The following is a 19322-nucleotide window of genomic DNA, read 5'->3' as shown; positions in this document are numbered from 1 at the left end:
AAAAATTAATATGATGGTGTATACAGAAAATGGATTGTAGTTTAAATCCTGTTGGCCCTACTCATTTGAGTAGTTTCATTTGCTTCAGTCTGAATAAGCAAACTGGATTTGGCCTATTATTGATTTAAATAAGAGGAGAAACAAATCAAACCCTCATGCCACCCACAGTAGAAGCAGACATACAATAGATTAATCAGAAACAAACTCATGACTATATAGCTATACAAAAGTTTTTGACTGGGTTGAAAAAAAAGGTTTTTCGGGGTACCATTTCCCCCTCTGAACTGTATATTTAGAAAGTAGTCTAAATATCCACGCTTAGGTGGTAAGTGTTGTAATATCTCTGTTTCTGACACCCATCAGGATTGGATATGCCCAGACGTTTGTTCAAATAGTTGTATGACAAATGTAACAATTGTAGCTTTTGTTTACAGGGAAGCAGAAAAGATCAACAGTCACAGAAAGATACATACACACTTGTTCTAAGATGCATTTTCTTCATTTTTTTCTGTTATTTTAGAATACAGTAATTATTTGCCTCTCCATCTTGCTACATAACACAGACCTCACTTTGATTTTTTTGGATCTGTGTGGTGTGAAAGAACAACCTAGACAGGAGGGTGAGACAGAGAGAGAAAGCATGCTCTTGTGGTCTAGTATTGGTATACTTGGCTAGAACATAAAACATTTAGGAATTCTATTTGTCTGAAAACCTACAAAGGCATTTTTACACTGTCTGCACTTTGTTTATCTGTGTTTCTTTCGTATGGTTTTTATTTGCCGTATTTCAAAAGGAGCAATTAGTGTTTTAGAATCCATAATTCTGAATTTATAATGTATTCATCCCAAGATGCACTTGCCCATCTGTATTATGGTTCCAGATGTTTTATTAGTCGTTGTAGAGGTTTTTAAGCAGCTGAACACTTTCATATCTGAAAAACTTGTTCTAACCACATTTCACTCAGGCAGAACCTCCGCTGAAGGCAGTGGGAGCTTTGCCTAGGTAAGAAGTGCTGAATAGAGCCTTTAAAGAAGCACCATAGCTGTTGGCAGGTTATGGGACAAGTGAATTGTAGAGATAAGAGAGAGTGATTTGTCACAGTCAACAGTCTGAGGTCAGACAACATTGTGTCTGCCTGATTTTGTGTCTCACCCAGATTCAGACAACCACACTCGTGTTGATATATTCTCATGTGTATTGGTGGAGGCTTGGTATTTGACTATAGCCCTATATAATCCTAATACGTTTTAGCAAAAGGAACAAAAATTCTCTCTCTCTTCTTTTTTTTAAGGCTCCAACGTACCCTAGAGTATATGGATAGTTCCCATTCATAGTACACATGATGTTTTTCTATTGAATAACTTAACAATAATGATCAGGCACTTACTTTACAGTGGGCTCAGGTTTTTTCTTATGGTGGTTACTTCTGCTTGCTTTTAAAACACTTACAGAAAAGATTTGTACACAGGTTTGTCCTTGAGCAGATTCTGTGAGCTTAGCTTTGGTTTCCCAGGCTGCGCCTTATCCTTGTCATATATCATTTGGACAGCAGCTGAGGTATAACTCTCTTTTGGTATGTTGTATGTTAAATATTTTATGGCATGGTTGATTTCATTTAGTAACATTGACATTTCCTTTCTTTTACTATAATTTGCAGTGTGTTCTACTGGCTTCCTGTATTGTCTGTCAAGCACCTTTTCCTCCCATGCCACCAGCATAGTTTTAGATTTCCTGGTCGATGATAGATGCAGTTCCATCCAGTTTGCTTGGAAACATGTTCAAGCATTTCCTGTGTGTCACAATTGACTCTTCATATTCTTTTAGTTTCTGAGTCTGGATTTGCTTCTGTGATGAACTTGCTACATTTATGTTGGGCTCCTATTCTTTCAGTTTGTTGGTTATTGTGAGTTGAGAGTTGTACTTTTCCTTTCCTTTCCTATCTGGAGAGCTGCGTTAGTCATCGTCTTCTGCATTGTTCTTCACTTTTCCTCAATCAGACCTTGGCCTTCTAGAGCTCTGTGGTGATGCATTTTCTTAGAAGCATGTACTGTACCTGTCTTTCAGTATTGCTATCCTTCTGTTAGTATTCCTGCAATAATATAAACATCTGTTCTATATTTCTCCGAAAATATGAAACTGGCCTGTTGCCTGAAGTAGTCTTACCTTGTGATGTGATCCTACTACATCTCACAAGCTAAACAGGGTTAAAAGAGGTCAGCAGTTGGATCGGAGACTGGCAGGATACCTCCAAGTGTTGCAGAAAGTATTCTTTTAATTCATTAGATGGCAAGCTTTTCTCCGAGTCAGTGCCCCAGCATGGTGTTAGGAAGAACTTTACAGCTGGAAATGTCTTTTGAATGAAAAATAAAACTGAGATCCAGACCACCTTGGTAATTTAAAAATTCCATGAACTTTTCATAAAAATGAGCACACTATGGCTGTATTCCAACTTGGGTAATTCATTTGTAAATGTCTAAATATCTCCTCTACTTTCAATTCGATATGGTATTTACTACTTCCTGTCTTACAGTGTTGTCTGTTACCACACACTATTAAATATCCACTCTGTTCCACCCCAGAGATAGGCTGCACCCCTGTCTAGAGTGGGGTAATACCCTTTACCTATCTTGCACGGGTGTTGAGACTTCATATACATTTGTAAAGCACTTTGAGATCTTCAGATGAAAGGTGCATTGTATGTGCACACAATTACATAAGAATATATTAATTTATCATATTTCAGAATGTTTAAAGTAGTTCAAGATTTTCTGTGTTCAGGAGCAAATTCTATTTTAATGTCATTACAGGCTCTCAGGCTCCTGTGACACTGGGTGTTACTTAACTACATCACAGGGGCATTGTGAAGGATTTATTAGTTATTTTTTGGACAGTGCTCTGAAGATACAAAGCACTATTTTAAGTGCCAGCTAGAATAATAATTATACTCGTGGTCTCTGTGCCAGTGATGTGATTGATTTCTGTTATTTTTAAAACATCAGACTAAATATGTTGTCAGTGTCAGCATGGCTTAGCTGGCAGTTCTGTCACCTTTTGAGCTACAAGTGTGCTGGATTAAGTCTCGTACTAGCACTTGGTCTTATACACAATACTGACACTGAGCTACAGTACTAGGATGACCAGAAAGCAAGTGTAAAAAATCAGGACAGAGGGTGGGGGGTAATAGGAGCCTATATAAGAAAAAGACCCAAAAATCAGGACTTTCCCTGTAAAATTGAGACATCTGGTCACCCTATGCAGTACTGGTACTGTACGTTGCTCTGCAGTGTTAGAGTTGCTGTCCTTCAGGGCAGACATTACAGAGAGAAGACCTTCTGTATGTCTCTGGAAGCTGTTCAGGCAGAATTTAAAGATCACATCACCTATTGAATACAATAGGGGATAAACCTATTATCTTGATTAATACTTGCTCTCAGTAATGAGACAGATTGCCCAAAACATTGTGGGAACCACAATATTGTATTTCCTTCAGAGTCATTGCACTTCACCATCAATATCAAATATATTTTTTAGAAGCTTGCTGAAATAACTAGAATGCAAAATGCTATATATTAGCCTCTTATCATAGAATTATCTTACCTATTTCCCTGTGCATGTGAATTTCTTGTGAACCATGTGAATAAAATGTTTCTTATTCCAGTGCCAGTCTTCCTCTTCATTCTGTGCATTCCATTTTGGTGCATTCTGTCAGCTGGCACATCTCGCTTGTCTTTGCTGAGCCTTCAGCCCTACTTCTTGGGGTCAGTAGTATCTGTGACACCTACTTAATTGCTACATGCATTTGTACTGTTCCTTGGCAATAATATTTCAGATTCCTGTCAATGTACCTGTTTGCCTGGGGGCTGTGTTTATATTAAATATCAATAAAAAAAAACGGAGAGCAGCTACACAAATGGTTATACAACAAAATCATAAGTATCTACAAGCCAGGCAGAGTAGGAGATGGGAGAATAAAAGAATGTTTTAATTTTATTTTAGAGGTTATTGCCAGGACGTGTCTTTGCAAAACAAAAATAGGATCTGTGTTTAAAGTATTGTGGGAGAAGATTAACATTTATTGTTTCTGAGTTTGCCTGATAGCATCATGCTAATGAATTTTTGTTTACAGCTTTTCATCCCCCAAATATTCAAAAGAATCTCATTAACCAATATTGAAATGTAGCTATTTTGAGGGATGCCCTCAGCACACGGCAGCAATACACAACAGGGCAGGCAGTGGAAAATACTGCTTCCAAATGAAACAGCGGAGGCAGTTTTGGCAGAATGTAGTTTCCAAAATTGGAATTTGGCTAGCACAACAGGTCTAACATATGTACCATTAGAAGATGTGCCTTGAGATTTCGAATGGGTCTCAGTTGTAGTTTGGGTGGTACTCACACAAAGAGAAGCTGGTCCAAATACCAATCAATTCACAAAAACCAGGTTGGGACTTGGGTGCTTCTATTTTATGAGTAAGAAGAAAAGGAGTACTTGTGGCACCTTAGAGACTAACCAATTTATTTGAGCATAAGCTTTCGTGAGCTACAGCTCACTTCATCGGATGCATACTGTGGAAAGTATAGAAGATCTTCTTATACACACAAAGCATGAAAAAATGGGTGTTTACCATTACAAAAGGTTTTCTCTCCCCCCACCCCACTCTCCTGCTGGTAATTGCTTATCTAAAGTGATCACTCTCCTTACAATGTGTATGATAATCAAGGTGGGCCATTTCCAGCACAAATCCAGGGTTTAACAAGAACGTCTGGGGGGAGGAGGTGTAGGAAAAAACAAGGGGAAATAGGTTACCTTGCATAATGACTTAGCCACTCCCAGTCTCTATTCAGGCCTAAGTTAATTGTATCCAATTTGCAAATGAATTCCAATTCAACAGTCTCTCGCTGGAGTCTGGTTTTGAAGTTTTTTTTGTTGTAATATCACAACTTTCATGTCTGTAATTGTGTGACCAGAGAGATTAAAGTGTTCTCCGACTGGTTTATGAATGTTATAATTCTTGACATCTGATTTGTGTCCATTTATTCTTTTACTTAGAGACTGTCCAGTTTGACCAATGTACATGGCAGAGGGGCATTGCTGGCACATGATGGCATATATCACATTGGTGGATGTGCAGGTGAACGAGCCTCTGATAGTGTGGCTGATGTTATTAGGCCCTGTGATGGTGTCCCCTGAATAGATATGTGGGCACAGTTGGCAACGGGCTTTGTTGCAAAGATAGGTTCCTGGGTTAATGGTTCTGTTGTGTGGTATGTGGTTGCTGGTGAGTATTTGCTTCAGTTTGGGGGGCTGTCTGAGGGCAAGGACTGGCCTGTCTCCCAAGATTTGTGAGAGTGTTGGGTCATCCTTCAGGATAGGTTGTAGATCCTTAAGTTGGCCCATTTCCAGCACAAATCCAGGTTTTCTCCCCCCCTCTTCCCCCCACCCCACACAAACCCACTCTCCTGTTGGTAATAGCTTATCTAAAGTGATCACTCTCCTTACAATGTGTATGATAATCACCACACGATCCATCGTCTACAGCCAAGCTCTGCGATACAACCGCATTTGCTCCAACCCCTCAGACAGAGACAAACACCTACAAGATCTCTATCAAGCATTCTTACAACTACAATACCCACCTGCAGAAGTGAAGAAACAGAGTGACAGAGCCAGAAGAGTTCCCAGAAGTCACCTGCTACAGGACAGGCCTAACAAAGAAAATAACAGCACGCCACTAGCAGTCACCTTCAGCCCCCAATTAAAACACCTCCAACGCATTATTAAGGATCTACAGGCCAGTCCTTGCCTACAGACAGCCCCCCAACCTGAAGCAAATACTCACCAGCAACCACACAACAGAACCACTAACCCAGGAACCTGTCTTTGCAACAAAGCCCGTTGCCAACTGTGCCCACATATCTATTCAGGGGACACCATCACAGGGCCTAATAACATCAGCCACACTATCAGAGGCTCGTTCACCTGCACATCCACCAATGTGATATATGCCATCATGTGCCAGCAATGCCCCTCTGCCATGTACATTGGTCAAACTGGACAGTCTCTAAGTAAAAGAAAAAATGGACACAAATCAGATGTCAAGAATTATAGCATTCCTAAACCAGTCGGAGAACACGTCAATCTCTCTGGTCACTCGATCTCAGACCTAAAGGTCTCAATATTAAAACAAAAAAACTTCAAAACCAGACTCCAGCGAGAGACTGTTGAATTGCAATTCATTTGCAAATTGGATACAATTAACTTAGGCTTGAATAGAGACTGGGAGTGGCTAAGTCATTATGCAAGGTAACCTATTTCCCCTTGTTTCCCCCCCCCCCCCAGACGTTCTTGTTAAACCCTGGATTTGTGCTGGAAATGAGCCAACTTGATTATCATACACATTGTAAGGAGAGTGATCACTTTAGATAAGCTATTACCAGCAGGAGAGTGAGGTGGGGGGAGAGAAAACCTTTTGTAGTGGTAAACACCCATTTTTTCATGCTTTGTGTGTATGAAAAGATCTTCTATACTTTCCGCAGTATGCATCCGATGAAGTGAGCTGTAGCTCACGAAAGCTTATGCTCAAATAAATTGGTTAGTCTCTAAGGTGCCACAACAACTCCTTTTCTTTTTGCATAATGAAACTGCAACATTCAGGAAGGCAGTAAATCCTCTCTCAACTCTCTAGCATTCATTTTAAGGGATCTGATTGTCTTTGAATGGTCATGGTAGATTTTTAATTGTTGCCTCTTACTTAAAATGCCCTGCTTAATGCATCTCTCCATTTCTGATTTCTGATTAATCAATGGATTAATGATTTTAAGTGATCAGCCTTTGGATGTGTTGTGATCATTGATATTAATGTAATGCAGAAAATATGTTAAAACAGGGTAAAATTTTCCCTGTTGTATCAGAATGTCCTGGTTTTTGGCAAAGATATACACACACACATTAAAGCGATTACTTATTGTTAGCTCATCCTTAAGCAATCTATAGTTATAAGCATGGATATTTCAATATGTCTTAATTTATAAACATCACTTTCCCTTGATACTTGCTATCCGCAGTGGTGTTTATTTTAAAATATTTTTTTCAAATACTTACTCTCAGGATTTTCATATTATAACACTGAAACTTTGCAGCCTGGGCAAGTAAAGTTGTCTGGTGGCAAGAAAATGGCCTCCCATTCGTTGAACTGGAGCTCATATAGACTCCAGATAAAGCTGCATTGAGTTATTCTGCTGGAATGAGTGGTGGTGTGATGTGGAGCCTTTGGGATAGGGCAGAGACAAGCAATAAGATTTTCGAGTCTCTGAGGAATGCAGGATAGAAGAAATCTGGTGAACCATTGAGATTGTATGATGTCATGTTTTTGGCATGAAATCTTGGATGTAAATTATGAGGAAGCCCCCAAATGCCTTTAAAATTAAAAGTCATAAAGCAGTGATGTCCGACCTCACATTGGTTATTAGTTCTTGCTGTTGAAGGAAGGACCATGAAGATGCTAAGTTGAGAGCAGGTGCTTTGCATGTCCTCTGAAGAGGAGATCTCCCTTAAAATGCTCCTAGAAAAGGAAATAAACCCTAAAGAACCTGAAACTAAATTTTGTGTTTCAAGTGAGATTTGAACTCCTGACCACCTTAGCTATACTACTGCTGCAATGAATCATTGAAACAGCTGTGCTGTTTAATAGTAATCTGGCTCCTCCAATAGAGCTAGCATGGTTTCAGTGGGACTAGAATCACAACATTCAAGATAGTGTTGGGCTACATGGTCGGGTGAGAACATGGCTGAGATTTTAACATGTCATCTTTGTCATCTAATCACTAAATGCAGTATTAGGACTGAACGCAGGGTTTGCTTTCTTGTTAGATTAGGATCCTATTTCTCCAAATTGATGATTTATTTTTGTAGCTTAGGCAAGAATGATCCTGAATTTCAGGCCATGGTGTTTCAGGGAAACTTATTGGAGTAACTGTAAACTAGTGAATACCTGAGGTTTTCTGCTGTACAGAATAATGACCTTTAGGCAACACCAAAATTGTATAGTGACATGGGTTTACTTTCATATAGTAGATTTGTTGGAGAGAACTCAAAATTGTGTTTGGTATGTCTCTAGTTTGACAGGTATGTGTGTGTGTGTGTGTGTGTATATATATATATATATATATATATATATATATATATATATATATTTCTTGTTCTAGGACTAAATTTAACTGCACTAGACATGTTTTTAAAACAAAATCTGCTTTGTTGAGTTTGCTTTTTCAACAGCCCTTCTATGTAAACCTAAATATTTAGATGAATGCAGAGTTCAAAGATGTGTAGCTGAGACATTTCCCTTTTTCTCCTGGTGTTTTTCTTTGATGAATGTAGGGATAGAAAACAATTCACCTTTTTTCCACTCCATTAAAATCACATTCCAAGCAATCTTCTGAAATCAATGCAGAGTGCCATTATTTTACAAGTCTGTGGGAGCATTATGTGAAACACTTGGACAAGTGTGCAGTTGTATGTGCCTTTTTTTTTTTTAATTAAAGATTACAGCTCTGATTTAAGTTAGCTTTGTTTTTCTAGTGGAAGTGTTATTTCAAATACTTGAACAAGTTGTGTGTATGTTCATACTTTTAAAAACAATGCAGATTTTAAGTTAGCTTTGTTTTTTCTTTTTGAAACCATTGCCTTTAGTTGCAGGTTGAATTAGGTATATAGAGCATCTTTCTTTATCATGTCTCATTTCACAACTACATTGTTATCTAGCTCAAAAACCTTGGCTTCCAAACATATTAATTCAATTTTGCTTTGTCACTTTTATGCCAAATAACCGCTTTACATCATACAAAAAATACGAGCGTGTTTTAGGATTTTAAGTGTCACCGGTTGAATATACCATGCTGTATTAAAAGAAAAACAAATGTAATAGAAAAAATATCTTCTCACATGGAGAGTTTTAGTTTGCTTTCATGTACTATTCTGTTTATGGGAATAAAAAAATAGGTCAGTCAGTGCTGGGAAATCCAAGCTCCATGTTTTTTCACATCATAGTTAGTGCTATGCTGTGTTTGCTGTGCATTTGTTTGAATGCAGAGTAAATCACAATATGCATACATACTCCAACAGGAAATGAAAAGCACTTCACTTTCTAATGTGCATGCTGACCAGTATCTGGTTTTATAAAGTAAAACATACGTTAGACTCCATTGTACTAAAAAACAATACTACTATGCAGAGGGTCTCCCTCTAAAGATTTCAGCGAAGATAGGAGTGTTGGTGTGTAAGAGTACACATCATAGGTCACAACGTGGTGAAATAGAATCTGTCTTTTGACAGGAATATTATGTATGTTATCCCCACAAATAAACTTTTAACATGCAGTTAAAGTGACCATACTAAGTACAAAACATTCATACAGAATACATAAATAACATTATCATGAAAAATCCTGAGTCTTAAAAAGTGTGTAAATTATGAGTTAAAGTAATTAATAATCTGTTACCCTTACAGTACATTTATTCAATAATAGTGATGTGACCCTTCCTGTTATATATTCTAATTAACAAATTTAACTCTCACCTATAAAATATATCTTGGAACTCTTTCAATATATACATCACTAATCTGTGTATCTTCTACACCTATGTATATATTTCCACTAGGTAAAATACATAAATAGTGTTGAAAGTGTTTGTAAGTATGCCTGTAACTGCTTCAAAGCAACTTCATTAAGAAATGGAGTGTTAGAGAGACACAAAATAATCCCATCATGACTTCCTGCCACTTTATCCAATATTTGTGTTGTCATGTTGCATTAATACATGATAACATTACATCATCATGACTCAACACCATTGCCCATTTATGCAGTATCATGTTATAGTATAACATAACATCATCACACCCATCTTTCCACATATTGCTAGCTGTTGGGAGGCTAGTTTGATTGGAAAGTGCATTTTTCCCCTCACTCTTCTCTCTTGGCTACTGAAGAAAGTTTTCACTGTCTTTGGAGTAGGTGTGTTTTTGTGGGTCATCTCCTGAATGCTGGGAATGAGGGCTGGGGAAAATAGTTTCTAGGGACCTATACACACCAAGTTAATTGGTGGTGAGACCCAGAAAGTCCTGGAGAAATACTCACTGAAACTCACTGGACTTCATAGGAGCCACATATAGAGAGTGCACTTGACTTACGAGCTACAAATTACAGATCAATGACTTTAGATACTGAATCAGCCAAAGATGATATGGTGCAAGGGATTCTATCAACTGAGTGTCACTCTTCTTTATTTTTTCAGATCCAGCTATCGTAAATGGAGTCTTTTGGTCAGAATCCTTAAACAAGGTGTTTGTCGATAACTTTGACCGTGACCCTTCTCTCATATGGCAGTATTTTGGAAGTGCAAAGGGATTTTTTAGACAGTATCCAGGTACGCATATTATTTAAAATAAAATGAACAGGTGATATTGCTACAGTTTTCCATGAACAAAATTAGTGTTGCAGGTCCTGAATTTTGCAAGCACCCACAGATTCCATTGACTTAATTTAGAGTTCTGAAAAAAAACAAGGGCTATTAATATTTATCCCCTTCCCCCCATTAATATTTGGAATTGTGAAAAAAATGGGAATCGTCCCACAGCAAATATATTGTTCCTTGCTTTTGCACATTTACCCAATTTAGGTGTGACAGATACTGCAAATGCATGCAGTATCTTTGTGGGAACATATTGTATTAAATGTATGTATCACTCTGGGGCAGGGATTGAAAGTATGATTGTGTTCTGTTCTACGGGGGATGATTATCACAGCTCCACCAAGAACCAAAAACAGGGTGGGTGTGGAGGGGTGATTAAGGTGAATTATTAGGTTTTAAACACTTCTAAAGAGGTACAACCCTTGGGGAGGCTCACATAAACTAGTTCAAACTGGATTTTCCAGAGACCAACAGACAAAGAAAGGCTTTTGATATAAAAAGCTTGTGGTTAAACTGACTTGGGGCCTTCTTTCTAATCCAACGTATGGGCAGAATCTTCAGTCCAACCCCTGCAGAAGGGTTGGAAAGACTTTGGCTTATTAGGGCCCCATAAAACAAATGGGCGACCTCTGGTACGCTTTTGGCATGTGTATAGGAACTTTTATTGATTTCTTACATGTTTTTCTGTAATACTGTTACCTTAAGAATAAAGATGCTTGCTTAGAAGGGTTGGTGTGGTATGCTGTAACTGCTGGCAATATGCTGCTCATAACCCTTGCAGAGAAAGTAAAACACAGGTGGTGGCTTTTAGGCATACTGGCTTGCTGGGGATATCATAGTGTAAGGCAGGGAGATGTGCAGCCTTAAAACCCTGGGAATGAGAGAGAGAGAGAGAGAAGCTGTTCTCTGCCCAAGAGAGATGGCATTTGGGAGCCAGGAACCTTAAGAGGGTGCCCTCGAGGGAGCACTGAGGGGGAGTACGGGTGTTATTACCCTGAAACTGGAACACCATGTTTTTGTACATTTACCCAATGTAGTGCATTTGGCTTACTGTTTACAAATTCCTTGTATTATGACAACTAGGAAATTGATACAACTGAATGTAAATTACAAAAGAAATCGAGTCCATACTTGCAGTTTTGCCATTTCAAAACTCCAATCCTATTTGCAAGGCCTACATTTTCTCACTGTGCATCTTGTGTATGTAAAAATTCAGAGCAAGTTGGCATAATTTGAAGATGAGACATCACTGGTTCCAGCAAATGCTGTGGATGCATGCATGCTAGCACACACATGTAACAAAGTGGGGAAAAAAGTTTGCAGAATTATAGGTATACTCATAGGTTTTCAGAGTAGCCGTGTTAGTCTGTATCCGCAAAAAGAAAAGGAGTGCTTGTGGCACCTTAGAGACTAACAAATTTATTTGAGCATAAGCTTTCGTGAGCTACAGCTCACTTCATCGGGTGCATGCAGTGGGGAGATTTATATACACAGAGAATAAGAAACAATGGGTGTTACCATACACACTGTAACAAGAGTGATCAGGTAAGGTAAGCTATTACCAGCAGGAGAGCGGGGGTGGGGGTGGGGACCTTTTGTAGTGATAATCAAGGTGGGCCATTTCCAGCAGTTGACAAGAACATGTGCAGAACAGTAGGGGCGGGGGGGAAATAAACATAGGGAAATAGTTTTACTTTGTGTAATGACACATCCATTCCCAGTCTGTATTCAAGCCTAAGTTAATTGTATCCAGTTTGCAAATTAATTCCAATTCAGCAGTCTCTCGTTGGAGTCTGTGTTTGAAGTTTTTTGTTGTAACTACAATACCCACCTGCTGAAGTGAAGAAACAGATTGACTGACAGAGCTAGAAAAGTACCCAGAAGTCACCTACTACAGGACAGGCCCAACAAAGAAAATAACAGAACGCCACTAGCCGTCACCTTCTTCCCCCAACTAAAACCTCTCCAACGCATCATCAAGGATCTACAACCTATCCTGAAGGACGACCCATCACTCTCACAGATCTTGGGAGACAGGCCAGTCCTTACTTACAGACAGCCCCCCAACCTGAAGCAAATACTCACAAGCAACCACACACCACACAACAAAAACACTAACCCAGGAACCTATCCTTGCAACAAAGCCCGTTGCCAACTGTGTCCACATATCTATTCAGGGGACACGTCATAGGGACTAATCACATCAGCCATACTATCAGAGGCTCGTTCACCTGCACATCTACCAGTGTGATATATGCCATCATGTGCCAGCAATGCCCCTCTGCCATGTACATTGGCCAAACTGGACAATTTCTACGTAAAAGAATAAAGGGACACAAATCAGATGTCAAGAATTATAACATTCATAAACCAGTCGGAGAACACTTCAATCTCTCTGGTCACTCAATTACAGACCTGAAAATGGCAATTCGCCAACAAAAAAACTTCAAAACCAGACTCCAGCGAGAGACTGTTGAATTGGAATTCATTTGCAAATTGGATACAATTAACTTAGGCTTGAATAGAGACTGGGAGTGGATGTGTCATTACACAAAGCAAAACTATTTCTCCATGTTTATTGCCCCCTCCACCCCCCTACTGTTCATCACACATTCTTGTCAACTGCTGGAAATGGCCCACCTTGATTATTGCTACACTGTATTTTCTACTGCATGCATCCGATGAAGTGAGCTGTAGCTCACAAAAGCTTATGCTCAAATAAATTTGTTGGTCTCTAAGGTGCCACAAGTACTCCTTTTCTTTTTAGGTGTACTCATGTTTCTTGGTGAGAGCAGGTAAGACCCATGGGGCATTTTTCTGCATAGTGCTGTATCATATGAGATATCATGTAATTCTGCTGGATTTGAATTTTTAATAAAAAACGATGTTTTAATTTTGCTTGGGAATTATGAAAATGTGACTTCAGGCAGAAGTTATATCAACATTGCAACTGTAGAAATAGAACTCAGACAGCTAACAATAATGTAAAAAGCCTAATTTTGGAGTAGTAGAGCTGTTTCATATTGTGGTAAGTAAAAGTAATTACTACACATCTTTATTTCTATGCTAAATCAAATTAAATTAGCATTTTCCTTGCTAATAATTTCTTCATTCATATGGCTTAAAGGGAGCCTCTCCCTGGTGCTGTGGGACTCATCTCTCCCTGGGGTTAGATAACCATGGGACATAAAACAGAAAACCAGAAATCATGCCAAGTTCCACGTATAGGATGACGTGGGTTCAAACACCTTCTCTGTAGGTTAATAGAGACGAGAATTGCCTTTGCTGTAAGGCATGAAAAATGTTCATATAAGTTTCAAGGCATTAAAAAATGTTTAGGGACACACTTAGGATGTTTGTGTGTCTCTGGCTCTCTCTCTACTTGAAAAAATTACGAGGCGCAAAAAGATAAGTAATTTCTTAACCTGAAGTAGTGTGAGAAGATAAAAGAAGATAATTCACCTTTCAGATCATTCAGAGAGTACTCCACTTGGGTATTCTGCTCTGTCTACAGATGCAATAATATTTCCTCTTCATTCATTCATTCCTTTTTTTATTTTGCACTTTCTTGGCATCTTCGGTCTGATGCCATCTGATTATCTCAAAGGATTATTTTAAGCATACATTGATTAACACCCATTAAACGCCAACAGAATACAGGCTCTTACATAACACTCTGCTCTTACATAGCACCAGACCCTGCTCCCATTAGTTTCAATGACAACGCTCCCATTGACTTCCCTAATTCAAGATCAGGCCAGTAGTGAAACTGCTCTTTTAGTTGATTAGTTAGAGGCTGTTTTCTGGAGCTTAAAGTCTTCAGTGTTTGTATATATGTATTTATGGTTGGCTGATGACTGACACATCTCTCTCTATAGGTTTTAGATTATAGTTCAGGTCTTCAGATCCTTGACATTTCAATAGTGGAAATTCTAGCATTGTTATTTTAAAAGGATCCTTTATTGTTCTAGGGATTGAATGCAAATCCAGAAATATCTTGATTTAAAAACAGGGGGGACTGGCCTGTTGATGTTCTTTATTTGAAAGCTAGTATTATATTTCCTCTGACCCACAGGTCAGAGACATTACCTCATCATAGTCAAGTGGTCTGTGGCAAAATGTCTGAAACACAACCTGTCAGTGATGCCATCAAGCATGACAGTCCCTGGCAAGTTGAGTCATGGTAGAAAGAGTAGTGGGGAAATTGACTTGATTAGCATCATCACGCTCTTGCCAACTACCATGGCTAAGCATAGCGAGGTCTCGAGCCACATTCTTTATTGTGATGAACAGAATAGTGGTGAAGCAGTCTTCACCCTGCAGTGGGCTGAAAGAAAGATGATTGTATTTCCCATGGTCCTATTTTGTTAAAGTATTTTTCCAGCATTAGCTACTGCAGTGACCAGCAACTGCTATAGTTCTTTGTATGTGATATTTAAGCATGTCTGCTCAATCAATAAAATATTAGAATCCTTTAAATGCTACTTTCACCAGTAGCGAAGACACGTATAATGAACATTCTGATATATTGTAATCTAATCTTTTTTTTTTAAACAGGAATTAAATGGGAACCAGATGAGAATGGAGTTATTGCATTTGACTGCAGAAATCGAAAATGGTAGGTAACAGTCAACCACCAATGTGTTTTTAAGAAATATAAAAAAATATAAGATCAGTCTGCATTTTGCTTCTTGGTCTAGGTACATACAGGCAGCTACTTCTCCAAAAGATGTGGTCATTTTAGTTGATGTCAGTGGCAGCATGAAAGGACTCCGTCTGACAATTGCTAAGCAAACTGTATCATCTATTTTGGATACCCTCGGAGATGATGACTTTTTCAACATAATTGCTGTGAGTTTCTCTGTATTTTTCTTCCCCTCTTTTTTTCTAATTAATTGTTTTGTGTTGTGTTCTTTGTCATATTCTACATCCTGCCATGTACATGAACAAACTGAATTTAGACAACAGGTGTCGAGGACTGTGTAATGGTGTGCTACTTCACTGAACCTCAGTAATTGGACAGACTCTTTGGATTTCTTCCAAAGCAACTTTATTCCTTGCTTTCACGTAACAGATTGAAAATTCTCTGGACCTATTCCCTCTTTGATCCCAACACATGACTACTTTCTGTGTCAGATGGCAGGGTTTTCTGTATATCATTCTGGGAGTTACAATAATCACTGCAATAATAACCTAATGTGATTGCCTGAGTTGCAGCCAGCACAGCTCTGGTTTGTGACTTTATGCAACCTTTTAATGCAATCTGTATGTTCAGCTCCCTCCCCCGCCCCAACCTGTTGATGCGTTTTTCTCTGTTTTCCATGGTAGAGTGCAAGCTAAGAAATGCTTTGCACATAAAAATAAGTTGAAATAAGCTGGTAGTGTCTGAGCCCCTTAGTTAAAACTGCAACATACTCGCATCAAGTTTGCAAAGATACCCTCAAAGTTTTCAGTCTGAGATATGAGGGATGGTGTTTAGCCCCTAAGCTAATTGAGTTCCAGAACTGCTGGATGCATAGGCGGAAAAGTCATGAAGCACATAAAGCAACATGCAGAACTCACTGCACTGTGTCATCTTGATCTGCGTATCATCTTTGTGGGTCTCATTTCACTTTTATTCCTAATAGCCATTCTTTTTCTGTACTTTTAAAGCAACAACAAAATAATGGCAAATATGGCAATTCACATGTCACTCACCACCGACATTCTTTAATGCAGGGGTTCTCAAACCGTGGGTCGGGACCCCTCAGGGGGTCACTAGGTTATTTCATGGGGGGTCGCGAGCTGTCAGCCTCCACCCCAAACCCCACTTTGCCTCCAGCATTTATAATGGTGTTAAATATGTAAAGAAGTGTTTTTAATTTAAGGGGGGGTGGCGCACACAGAGGCCTGCTATATGAAAGGGGTCACCAGTACAATAGTTTGAGAACCACTGCTTTAATGGTCTGTAGAATTATATGTGAAAATTGGTATGTGATACTTATCCCGAGTTACCATAGTATACATACGAGAGGACATACATTTGCTGTATGCTCTATTCAAATTCTAGGTCAGTTTTCGATATGATCTTGTGATATGACATTGTTTTGCAAGGAATAGAATGGGTGCAGCAAAGCTGAGCTGATATGCATTATCGGTGCTACTAAAGATGATACATTAAATCATTAACAGCTGTCATTATTTCTGTGTGATTTGGCAGTTAATTTTCCACGGCACAGTAATTTTTTTAATTACAAGGTAAGAGCCTAATTCTGCAACCCTTAAAAATAAAGGGACTACTCACATGAGTAAGGGTGTCAGGAACAGGCCCTAAAGCTGGCTGCCTTTTCAACTTCTATATTGTGACTGCTCTTGGCTGGTAGCTTACACACGTTCCTTTGCTGATAGCTTTAGAAATGCTTTATGTTTGTATCATAATATATCAAACCTAGGATTTTCTCCAAACTGTTTAATTCTATATATGCTGAAGAGGTTATTCAGGTACAAGCAAGTGCACTGTATGTAGTACAAAATCTCCCCAGTAAAATGCAGATCTTTTGTAAGTAAAATGACTAAATAGGCCCTAAATATCCAAGTACTTACTCTATTTTAACAGATAACAGGCAGTTAGTTCAGAATATCTTTCTTAGTAATCTTTAATTACTCATTACATAATTAACAGAAACTCACAGATGAGGAAGGCATAATTACATTCTGTACCAAGAAAGGTTTATTCTTCAACAAAACTGTGATCAACTTAAATAATCTAAATAAGGTTCTAAGTGGCAAAAATGTATCAACTAAAGAATTAAGATATTTAAAGAGCCATATTTAGTCGGTAATCATGATGCTTATCAGTAGTTGTGTCAATTATTGTAAATGATTCAGGAAGAAAATTAAATGCTTTTCATGAAAAGAATTTTCTTAATGGCGTAACCCAATAGACCTATCTATCTAGAAAAATGTATAAAAGCTAGTGACTTTGCAGTAAAGCTGTGGTAGAAACCTTACTTTAGTACAATAACCATACAGCTGCAAGTTGCTTAACTTATAATAGCAACTACATACTTATTCTTTTATAATTCTAGAATTACTACATGCTTGGTTTATTATAGGAACCCCAAAGATATTTAGAGATTTTATTATTGTTGTAACTATAGAGTTACTAAATGATTCATTTAAGAGAGTGTAAATCACTTTTTAAACAGTTTTTATTTTAATTTGTAGGCATTTTATATGATTTAAGCATAATATTTTTATACTGCATTCTGTACGATAGCCTCTTAGACACTTCAAAATGGGCACAAACAGAGCGTTAGATATCAAACTGCTTCTGTTTGTGCTTGCAGATTTTGGATCCACATTTGTTTGTAGACACAAAACTGAATCTACTCTTGATGATGATGATTTGTGTTAATGCTCAAGAGCCCTAGCCATTGACCGTGACCCCTTGTATTAGGCACTGTGCAGACAGAGAACCAAAAGAGCTTACAAGCTGTATAGAACAGGAAACAGCAGGTGGTACAGATAGAGACATGGGGGAGTTCAAGGAAACAATGAGAGAATAGTAGCATGATTGGCAGTGGTATCTCCACACACCAGTAGCTTAACTGTGTTTTCAAGTTTTTTGTAGGCATCACAGAAAAGGAGAATTTTAAGGAGGGTTGTGAAGAAGGATAATAAGGTAGTTTTGCAGATTCCTATTGAGAGCTCCTCTCAAGCATGAGGGACAGCATGGGAGAATACACAAAGGTGCTTGTTTGAAAATGGAGGCTAGCATCCAGGGCTAATTGGACATGAGAGTCAATATCTCAGTAGTGAAAGAGAGAGATGTTGGGGGGAAAGACTGTGAAGATTCTTGAAAGTGAAGAGAAGTAGCTTATATTTGGTGCAACTGAGAAAGGGGGAACCAGTGAAGGATGCAAAGAGAGGGATGACATTGTCAATGTGATGGGCTAGGGAAACTATCTTTGTAGCAGTAGTTTGAATGGATATGAGCGGGGTAAGATTACAGTGTCAAGCCCAGAGAAAAGGATGTTGCAGTAATTGAGACGGGAGATGATGCGAGCCTGGACAAGACTTTTAACTGTATGGATGGCTAGGAGTGGCAAGATCTTAAAGATGTTGTTCAGAAGGAATCTGCAAGATTTATAGATAGTTGGGTGTGGGCACCTAGAGAGAGATCCAAGTTGAAGATGATGCCCAGATAATGGGCCTGAGCAACAAGTGTCTGTAGTGATCCTAAAAGGAGGTAGTGGGCAGAGCTTTTGGGGGAAAGATTAAGAGTACTGTTTAGCCATGTTGTACTTGACCTGATAGCTGGACTCCCACTAGGACAAATCAGAGTGAGAGGCTGAGATTTTAGTTTGGGCAGAAGGAGATAGGTCTGCAGCGGAGTGGTAGATCTGTGAGTCACCAGCATAGAGTTGGTAGTTGAATTTGTGAACAAGATTACTCAGATGTAAGGTGTAGCAGGACAGGAGAAAGGGGGATTTAGAGATGTAAGGCAGAAGGGAGGCTGGGGCAGTTTCTGGAGCGGCAAGTGGGCTCAGGGGTGTTTGGGGATTTTTTTTTAAGATGGGAGGGACTAATGTGCACTTGTAATATGAATGGAATGAGCTAGAGGAGAGTGAGAGGTTAAGGAGAAAAGTGAGAGGATGAGAATAGGCACAAGGATGATCAAGAGATGGGATGGAGTAATGGGAGCAAATGGAGAGGTTAGAGAGGGGAGCAGATGAGAAACATCTGTGTCTGTGACTGGAGAAGAAGAGAGTTGCAGGAGGGAAAGGAAGAAGGGAAGGAGAGGCAGTGGGAGGGGGAAGGTCATGTTGTATTTTATCAACTTTTCTTGGAAGCAATCAGCAAGAACCTGT

General features: G+C 38.9%; 1 protein-coding gene across 4 annotated transcripts in view; it reads left to right on the top strand.

The window, feature by feature from the left end:
• Positions 1-19322, top strand: part of CACNA2D3 (calcium voltage-gated channel auxiliary subunit alpha2delta 3) — an 869947-nt gene that overhangs the window by 449712 nt on the left and 400913 nt on the right. For all 4 annotated transcript variants that reach the window (XM_074957772.1, XM_074957774.1, XM_074957773.1 and 1 more), the window contains 3 exons: positions 10294-10425; positions 15028-15088; positions 15171-15321. In XM_074957772.1, the coding sequence (XP_074813873.1) occupies positions 10294-10425; positions 15028-15088; positions 15171-15321 (344 nt within the window). The remainder of the gene's footprint in view (positions 1-10293; positions 10426-15027; positions 15089-15170; positions 15322-19322) is intronic.

This window comes from Natator depressus, chromosome 7 (assembly GCF_965152275.1).
Source record: "Natator depressus isolate rNatDep1 chromosome 7, rNatDep2.hap1, whole genome shotgun sequence".
Taxonomy (NCBI): domain Eukaryota; kingdom Metazoa; phylum Chordata; order Testudines; family Cheloniidae; genus Natator; species Natator depressus.
The sequence above is the reverse complement of the archived record's forward strand: the minus strand, read 5'-3'. Positions and strand labels throughout refer to the sequence as shown.